We start from the raw sequence: 10,301 nt of genomic DNA on the forward strand, positions 1-10,301 counted from the left end.
CTGCAGATAGTAACACTAGCAAGTAGTGAGGTGAACGCTGCCTGGCACACACTCAGTGCTTAAGAAATGTTGGTTTTCTTCCTCCTTCCAATTTTTGTAATTTATTCCTTACCTAACATTTAGAAAATAGAACAAGTTTACCAAGTACCTACTTTGACATAACAGATGTGATCCTAAAGTTGCTTTTAAATAAAAATGTAGCCAATTCACATTGATTTCTACTAAGATTCCAAAGGGAATATTCTTTTTTTTTTAAACATCTTCATTGGAGTATAATTGCTTTACAATGGTGTGTTAGTTTCTGCTGTATAACAAAGTGAATCAGCTATACATATACATATAACCCCATATCTCCTCCCTCTTGCGTCTTCCTCCCACCCTCCCTGTCCCACCCCTCTAGGTGGTCACACAGCATGGAGCTGATCTCCCTGTGCTATGCGGCTGCTTCCCACTAGCTATCTATTTTACATTTGGTAGTATATATAAATCCATGCCACTCTCTCACTTCCTCCCAGCTTACCCTTCCCCCTCCCCTTGTCCTCAAGTCCATACCCTATGTCTTTGTCTTTATTGTGTTAGCATGCGGTATTTGTTTTTCTCTTTCTGACTAACTTTACTCTGTATGACAGACTCTAGGTCCATCCACCTCAGTACAAATAACTCAATTTCGTTCCCTTTTATGGCTTAGTAATATTCCATTGTATATATGTGCAACATCTTTTTTATCCATTCATCTGTCGATGGACACTTACGTTACTTCCACGTCCTGACTATTGTAAATAGAGCTGCAATGAACATTGTGGTACACAACTCTTTTTGAATTATGGTTTTCTCAGGGTATATGCCCAGTAGTGGGATTGCTGGGTTGTATGGTAGTTCTATTTTTAGTTTTTTAAGGAACCTCCATACTGTTCTCCACAGTGGCTGTATCAATTTACATTCCCACCAACAGTGCAGGAGGTTCCCCAAAGGGAATATTCTTGTGTACAATCTTTAGTTATGACTATGTCCCTGACTTTTTTAGTTGTAAGAATCCCTACTCCCTGAACTTCTCTGGAAGATTAAGTAATTTGTAAATTAACCATCACATGTAGGACCACAGAAATACAAACAGTACTACTTGACTGTATTTATAGAGTATCCTAGGCAGAGGAAAAGAAGAGAGAAAATACGAGGGATTAAAGAATACAGGAAAGTTTGGCTTAGAGAGAGAAAGCTTAGACAAAACAAAAAGCACAAACAAACTAGAAAACCCAAAGGGACATTGATTTCTACTTTAATGTTTGCAAATACTCTGAGTACACCTGAACTCTCCAAGTCCATAAGCTTCTATGTTAGTAAAATATAAATATCAGAGAATAAACTTTGCAGGAAGATTTCAATGGGTAAGTTGGGTTGGGTGACTGAGTAGAAAAATATGAGAGAATCCTTAGGTTCTCTCCATAAATGAGTATTACCACCTGCTAGTAATCCATGCAGAAAAAAAACAATCCTAACTGTGCAGGTTTAAAGGCCAAAGGCATCAATTACCATCCAAAGACTAAATGAAGACAGACAGAAAGATCCTGGTGATTAAGGTGCTCAATTTCCTGGCATGTATAATTCACCTATCAACCTGCACCATCTACTCCTCCCAAACCCAAACTCAACTCTAGAGCAGGCTGGTCTCCACTCCACCTTCCAAAAACACCTTAAATACTAAACTGGGCTCTTCTGCCTACTCCATTTTCAAAATCTTATCTGTCCTAAAAAACTCCTTCAAATTCTACACCCACTGCCCCATAAGACCTTCTCTGAGCATCCACTAACCCATTCCTTCTCTGATTCCCTAAAATGCAGACATCAGGGCTTATATTGCTTTAAAAAAAAAAAGCTATTTTTTTAAATAAACTAGATTTAGACCATAATATAGGGTACACCCAGGTAGATGCTTAACACCTACATAAGAAATAAGACCTTATTGGACTTCCCTGGCGGTTCAGTGGTTAAAACTCTGCGCTTCCAATGCAGGGGACATGGGTTTGATCCCTGGTCAGGGAACTAAGGTCCCACATGCTGCGTGGCACAGCCAAAAAAAAGAAAAGAAATAGGACACTATGGAGTTGAAACCCCAGCACAACCCTTCCTCCCTTCCTAGGAAACCATTTTATCGAATCTGGCATTTTTCACCCTCATTTTTGTTTTTACATTTTCTATGTATGTATCCCTAAACAATATATAGTGTTGCTTTGCATGTTTTAAAGACTTTATATAAATGACATCATACTGTATTTATGACTTACTTTGACGCTAAATCATAAATGCTACTTTAAATACTACTTAATTTCATGGCTGGCTGGCTGATTTCTCCAACACAAATTTAAGAAACATTTGCTCTACCACAAATGTAAAAGGCATTTAATTCACATTTTCAAAAACAAAGAAAAGTCCAGAGAAAGATATAACATCCATGTACCCATCACTCTGACTTAACAAATATTAACACTTGTCACATTTCTGTTTTTAAGAAAATAAAGCATTAGAGAGACTTCTGAAGTCCCAGTTGCAGTCCCCAGCCCCATTCCCCTGCCTCCCCAAGAGATAACCACTATCCTGAAGTGGGTACAAAATCCTTCCCGTCTGCTTTTATACTTTTACATATATTCATGTATCCATAAACAACATATAATATCTTTTTTATGTTTTAAAACTTTACATAAAAGACCGCATGTACATATCGGTCTACATCTTGCTTTTCTCACTCAACAATGTGTTTTTACCCAGCTCTGCTTTTAAGTTTTTCTGATTACAGAAGTAACATATGTTAAGTGGAAAAACTGGAAAGGCAGTAATATGCAGCATCCTCACCAGGGGAAGCTGTGCTGCCAAGGAGTTTTTCAGCTTCTACTGAGCAGTGGTGGCACCATGTCTTTTTCTGGAGTCCCCTCACCACCTGGCAGAGCATGACACACACCAGCAGGCACTTAACAATCCTTAGTGAGTCAAGGCTGGAACTATACAAAACCCAGGCCTCTGTTTAAGCTGACTCCTGTCTAGCTAGACCTAAAAACAAGAGGCAATCACACTGCACACACAGAGAAAAGAATGCCACGGGCTGTGCTACAACAAAGACAAAATGAAGCAAAAATCTCGGTCAATCTCCGTTGTTCTCTTCAATAAACCAACGCCAAAGGATGTATTGGCATAGCTGGTTCACGTAGTCGGAACGGTGCGTAAAGCTTGGCAGGAAAAAATCAACAGGTGTTTGTTCAGCACTGACAGAGGAACTAAAGCAAACATGGGAACAGAGCTATCCAATTTAAAGCCAAACATGCTGGCAATCAATGCAGGGTCACACACTCACTTGATGGAAGTCTTCCAGAACTGGCTGTTTCAGGGATAATTCAGTATCTCCTAGTCACTGACTTTATCAATAAAGCATTTTCAAGTTAAGAATAGGTGGTAATGTACCTGCCCAGACAGGCTGGGACCATTACGCCAAGTCTACTATCAGATTCATTAGTGTTCTGAAAAATGACCAAATGACAGAGACGGTTTCAGTTAAAAATCCATGGGCTCCTAAGTAATTCGAGTGATTAGACACTTTTCTCAACTTCACTGAATGTTCAAAGAGCTCCTTGACTTTCACAATAAACACTTTTGCTTAAAAAGAGGGAGAAGCCCTCCCCAGAAGGGTTGGAAATAAGAACGTGGGAAATGAGCCAGGCTTTGGCTCACATTTGTCTCTCCTACTCCAAGTCTCATCCGCAACTTTTCAATGGCAGCGTCCACACCCTTGGACTGGATGAGGTGCTTGGACAGACGGTGTCTAAATCTTCGCAGAGATTGAGGGAAGGGGGAAGCAGTAGCAGAGTGTGGATCAGAAGTCAAGAAATTTACAGTGTCCTTTGGGGCAAGTCACTTTCCCCCTCTGGCCTCAGTTTCCTCACTGGCAGTGCTCTTAGGGTGGAATTCTAACATTCTACAATTTCGTGACACTCAGATGTTCAGTGGGGCCAGTGATTCACTGCTTTCAAAAGCACAAGACAGAAAAACCCACTTCTGGCGTGCCCCTCCCAAACCTACTCTTACCTGTAGATCATGCTTTTGTGAGTGACAGAGCAAAAAAGAAATATCCAGTGACACGAGTTGGAGTTGGCAAGTTTAACATTCAACGTCAGAACTGGTAAGAGCCTCAGAGCTCACTTAATCCAGACTTCTCATTTCATAGATAAGAAAACTGAGCATGGAGTAGTTAGTACGTTGTCCAAAAATGTGGCTTTTTCTGAGGATAGGACACCACAATCTTACCTGACCACCCAAGCCAGAAACCTGAAGGTGACATCTCTTTGGCACCTCCTTCTCCCTTACTCCCCAAATCCAATGATTTACCAAGTCCTGTAGATATTCCCAAACATGTCCTTTATTGCCATTGCCCTAGTCCAAGCCCTCTTAACCTCTCCCTCTACTAACTGCAGTAGCCTCCTAACTATAGCTGACTTGAACAACGGGGATTAGGGTCACCGACTCCACTCACAGCAGGGAGACCAGTTAGGAAGGTATAGCAGTGGTCCAGGCAAGAGAGGACTCAGTCTGATCCTGGTAGTAGGGGCAGAAGTGGTGAGAACAGCTCATATTCAGGCTATATTGTGACAAGCCAATACAGGACTTGCTAATGAATTGGATGTGGCAGGAAGATAAAGAGAAGGATGAAAGACATTAGGATTTTTGGTCTGAGGAACTTGGTCAATGGGCCATTAAGTGAGATGGACAGAAGACCTTTGCAGGAGTGGGCAGATGTGGAAATCAAGAGTTCTGCTTGGATGTGTTACATGAGAGATGCTATTAGACAGCAAAACAGAGATGCATTAACTGTACAGTATCCAGGGACTTCCCTGGCAGTCCAGTGGTTAAGACTCCGCACTTCTACTGCAGGGGCCACAGGTTCAAACCCTAGTCGGGGAACTAAGATCCCACATGCCTCGTGGTGTGGCCAAAAAAAAAAAAAAATTGTTCAGTATCCATACGGCAAAAGCATCCAGCACTAGAAATCAGGTTTCTTTCAGTCTAATTCAGGGTTATTTTTCTCAGTGGTTCTCAAAGTGCAGCTCCCAGATTAGCAGTAGCGGTATCCTTTGGGCACTTCTTAGAAGCTCAACTTCTCAGGTTCCACCTCAGACCTACTGAATTAGAAACTCTGGAAGTGGGCTTCCCTGGTGGCGCAGTGGTTAAGAATCTGTCTGCCAATGCAGGAGACATGGGTTCGAGGACTGGTCTGGGAAGATCCCACATGCTGCAGAGCAACTAAGCCCGTGAGCCACAGCTACTGAGCCTGTGCTCTAGAGCCTTTGAGCCATGGCTACTGAAGCCCGCATCCCTAGAGCCTGTGCTCTGCAACAAGAGAAGCCACTGCAATGAGAAGCCTGCGCACCACAATGAACAAACACGCAATTCAGCCAAAAATTAATTAATTAATTAATTTAAAAAAAAAGAAACTCTAGAAGTGGGGCCTGGCAATCTGTGTTTTAACGAGCCTTCCAGGTGACTCATTACAGTTTGAGAACCACTGCTCAAAATCATACTTTTCATCGCTAACGAACACCTGACAGCCACAGAGACCCTGCATTAGGCTTCTTTGTGCCTCCGTAAACCCTCTGTCTATTTAACAATAGGTGGTATTTTTTTCCACCCAGGACTCACTGGGGGCTCCAGACACACCACTGATCAAAGTTTTTCAATTCCAGTTTCAGAAACTAGAGCAACTAGGAGAAACAAATAAAAATAGGAGCTACTGTAATCACAACTATCATTTTCATAATGGCTAATATTAGTGAGTACCTTCTATGTACTTTCTATGCATTATCTCATTTAATCCTCATAACAGCCTTATAAGGTAGTCTGTCCCCATTTTACAGATGAGGAAACTAAGGCACAAAGAGGTTAAGTAACTGCCCAAGGTCACACAGTTAGAAAGTGTTAGAGCTGGGATTTGAAACCAGGCAGTCAGGTTCCAGAGCTTGCATTCTTTTTTGTTTTTTCTCCTTTTTTGGAGATATAATTGACATATAACATTGTGTAAGTTTAAGATGTACATTCTGTTGGTTCAGTACACTTACAGTCGCCCTCCGAAGTTTGATCCACGGTTGGTTGAATCTGCGGATGGATGTGGAACCCACGGATATTGAGGGCCAACCATACTGCCATTTCATATAAAGGACTTGAGCATCTGCAGATTTTGGTATCTGAGGGGGTCCTGGAACCAATCCCCCCCGACACTGAGGGCTGACTGTACTGCAATATGATTACCACTGTCGCATTGGCTAACACCTCTATCATGTCACATAATTATCATTTCTTCTTTGTGGTTAGAACAATTAAGATCTAGTCTCTTAGCTACTTTGAAATTTATAATACAGTGTTGTTGACCATAATCACTATGCTGTCCATTAACTCTCCAGAACTTATTTATCTACTAGTTTCAAGTTTCCAGAGTCTGTATTCTTAACCACATGGTACATACTACGTCCTGTCTTCCTAGGCATCCACACAAGGACCATTTGATGTATTAAGTACATGGGGCTCTTATGAATAACTGAAAGAACTTAAAAAAGATGTTTAATTCCATCAAATTACCATATGACCCAGCAATTCCACTCCTACATATACTCAAAAGAATAGAAAACATACTTTCACACAAAAACCTGCACGTGAATTTCATAGCATTATTCATAATAGCCAAAAAGTAGAAACAACCCTAATGTCCATCAATTAATGAATGGATAAACAAAATGAGGTACTTCCATACAAGGAATATTAGTTAGCCATTAAAGGAATGAAATACTGATACATGCCACAACATGAATGAGCCTTGAAAACATTACACTTAATGAAAGAAACCAGGCACAAAAGGCCTCATATCACATTATTCCATTTATAGGAAATGTTCAGAATAGGTAAATCCATAGAAACAGAAAGATTAGTGGTTGCCAGGGGCCAGAGGGAGGAAGGGATGGGGAGTGACTACTAATGGCTATGAGGTTTCTTTTCGGGGTGATGAAAATGTTCTGAAATTAGTGGTGATGGCTGCACAAAACCATTTATACTCTAGATGAATATACTGAATACCACTGAATTATACACTTTAAAAGGGTGAATTTTTATGATATGTGAATTATCTCAATAAAGCTATTATTTTACAAAAGGATGTTGTTGTTGTTGTTTTTGCGGTACGCGGGACTCTCACTGTTGTGGCCTCTCCCGTTGAGGAGCACAGGCTCCGGACGCGCAGGGTCAGCAGCCATGGTTCACGGGCCCAGCCGCTCCGCAGCATGTGGGATCTTCCTGGGCCGGGGCACGAACCCATGTCCCCTGCATCGGCAGGCGGACTCTCAACCACTGCACCACCAGGGAAGCCCCAAAAGGATGTTTAAATCATTTTGAACTTGAGGCTATTTTACTATTTTCCTATTTGTTGTAATTAAGGTTGCTGGATCATGATCAAAGAAACTGAAAGTAATCTGCCATCTCTTTGAATTTTTACCTTTCAATCTGCAAAGAGTAAACTAGTTTCACTTCTAGGTTGCCATGGACCTAGACACAGTTATCTATGTCATTTCCCCAACCAGAGAAAGTTTTTCTTCAGTATGACTGAAAGAGCACAAATGCAAAAGTTCTGTTCTTGAGAAAATGTCCTAATATTTTCCTTAAATCAAAGCACGTTCTATCTAAAAGACCTTTAGTTTTCTCCCATAACCAGGGGCTCCTGGAGCTTCCCTGCTAAAAGCACACAGCTGAACAATGTTTCTCTTCAACAAGCAAGGTACTATTATGAATTTTGGCAACATTTTAATGCCTTAAGATAAACAATGAAAATAAATACCTAGCACTGGAGTAAGGATCAGAGAAACATTCTTTTAAATGTTTACTTTCTCTAATAATAACAGTAATACTAATAACTACTATTTATCAAGCAACTATAATGCGCTAAATAAACACTGTCCTAGGTTCTTCACAAATACGGTGTTTAATTCAGTCCTCACGGGAACCTTTAAGAAAGTATTTTTATCCTCATTTCACAGATAAGGAAACTGAGGCCTAAAGAGATTAAGTAAATCATTAGCCCTTGATCACACAGATAACAGCCCCATAATAATCCAAGTCTTTCAGAACTCAGATGTTCTCTCTTCTATTCCTGTATATTCCTCTTCAGAATGAAAAAGGAACCCAGAAACTTGAAGAAACTGAAAAGACTGCTCTTCCTATCTCACAAAAGTAGTGCTTTGCAAAACAGATGACTGTTTCTACAATCCAAAAGAGGAAATATGAAAACAAAAATTGTTAATAACGACCAGCAGTCAGTAGGCACAAAATACTTTGCCATGTCCCACATCTCAAACACTGCTTCCTGATTTAACAGTTTTCCCATAGGTTCTGATTATAACCTTCAGATGTCAAAATTTAATGATCTCACCATGGAAATCCCCAGAGAACAGCAGTTAGCGAGACTGGAGAGCTCCCTAGACCAGGAAGGAAAAAGAATCAGTTGGCAGGAAGTGGTGCCTATCTAAAAACATAGAAGTCTTTAGCATTAATATTAACACTGGAATTCCACAGCACTTTAACCTGAAGCTATTTCTGCATTACCTTGTATTACTTAAAGCTGATCCCCAGATGTCTAACAGGATCCTAAATAAAATAAGACTGCTGCATAACAACCACTGACCCTCATTTCTCTCTTGCTATTTAAAAAAAAAAAACCCACAGGTTTAAAGGATTATCCCTGAATCAATCAATAAGGAAGGGTAGCACGTGGGGCACAACCCAACATGAATTTCATTATCAAGTAGACTGTGGCTGTCAGAAATCTTAAATTTAAGACTGTAATATACACTCCTTTTACTCCTTAGGACTACCCCCAAACAGATTTAAACTATAAACCAACAGTAGACTGACGAATGTACAATTGCTAAGAGACTCAACATATACCAAAAAGGGGGTGATGGTGGGAGTGGAGAGTAACTTAGAAAGTCCGTTCTCCTACTAAACAATTTAATGCAAGAAGTACATTACCAGGCAGAGGGGAAGAGGTCACTTGGGGTTGAACAAATCCTTAGAAAACGCTAAAGAAATATTCTCAATTCTAGGTCACCCTGTAATAATTCCTAACGGGAAAGGGCCAACTCAAGATAAAGTAAGGTCGAGCTTAAGAATTTTCCTCACTTTTCTTGTCCCCCCGCAGACGCTCCCACCAGAACTTTTTTGGGAGTCCAGGAGAAAAATTCGTACGTGCAGAGCTGGGGGAGCGACGGAAGGGGCCATCCTCGTGCAAACAACTACCTGTGCGCGGTGGAGACCCCCCTCCCCCCACGAAGGAGTTCTGTTTAAAGTGAAAAGCAGCTCTGGGGATGGCCTTCCAAACCCAGGACCGACACTGATTATTCACCCAATTCCACTGTCCCCTATGCCCGAACTCCGGCCACCTCCCGGCCGAGGGCAGCCGCTCCAGAGCCCTACGCCCCCAGTCCCGGGTCTGCTCCCACACCCAGCCACCTCCAAAGCTCGGTGCCCGCTCCTTTGCCTGACAGCTGTCCTCCCGCCACCAGGCAGCCCCAGCTCCCCCCGCCCAGGTTCCCCAAACCAGCCTTCTTGGGTCGCTGACGCCCCAGGCCCGCGGGATTTAGGGTTTAGGATCTGGAAGGGTTTGGTCCAATCCCCTCTTCTCAGCGTCCTAGGCTCACCTCCCCGGTAGCTTGGCGCTCCTCTTCCAAAACTGCTTGCTGTTCTCGGCGGCCATTGCTCCGGCCCGGGGAAGGCCCTGTAGGCTGGCCAGGGGGGTACCCAGCGAGATGCCCCCAGGACCCCGCAATCGCAGGGCCAGCCCAGGCCGCTTCCCCGCTGCCGGTCACCCTCTCCCAGCTCCCGGGGGCGCCATCTTGGATGTGGGCACCCTCCCACCCAGCGCCGCTGCCATTGGTGGGTTGCGCAGGCTGTGGTCAGACAGACCAATCGGGAGCTGGAATCCTGCAGGCCGCTGAAGCCGAACGGTAACGTCAGGGGCTGGGCACACAGGTGAACCGGTCAGGCGGAGCTTGGACGAGCCGGGAGGCGGGGCTGAAAGTTCCTTAACCCAGGCAGGAGAAGCAGCAGGTAAAGAAAGGGACCTATGGGAAGGAGGAGAGGGTGCTGTTTTCTTTGGGGGGTAATGAGGTTCCTGAGTCTAATACTTTTTGGAAAGAGAGAGCATATATATTTATATACATAAATCTTTGACCTAAAAATAAAGGCCCATGTGTTGGTTGCAGCCCATTTTTAACATCTCCCAA

The 10,301-nt window shown here is 42.7% G+C and overlaps 1 protein-coding gene across 1 annotated transcript in view; it reads right to left on the bottom strand.

Annotated features, from left to right (window-relative positions):
- The window catches only part of TBC1D22B (TBC1 domain family member 22B), a 65,442-nt gene extending 55,479 nt beyond the window's left edge, over positions 1 to 9,963 (bottom strand). The window contains exon 1 of the mRNA XM_060021303.1: positions 9,717 to 9,963. Coding sequence (XP_059877286.1) covers positions 9,717 to 9,772 — 56 coding nt within the window. The 5' untranslated portion in view covers positions 9,773 to 9,963. The remainder of the gene's footprint in view (positions 1 to 9,716) is intronic.
- Between the last annotated feature and the right edge of the window lie 338 nt (positions 9,964 to 10,301).

The sequence above is a fragment of the Delphinus delphis genome, chromosome 10 (assembly GCF_949987515.2).
Source record: "Delphinus delphis chromosome 10, mDelDel1.2, whole genome shotgun sequence".
In the NCBI taxonomy this organism is placed as follows: Eukaryota; Metazoa; Chordata; class Mammalia; order Artiodactyla; family Delphinidae; genus Delphinus; species Delphinus delphis.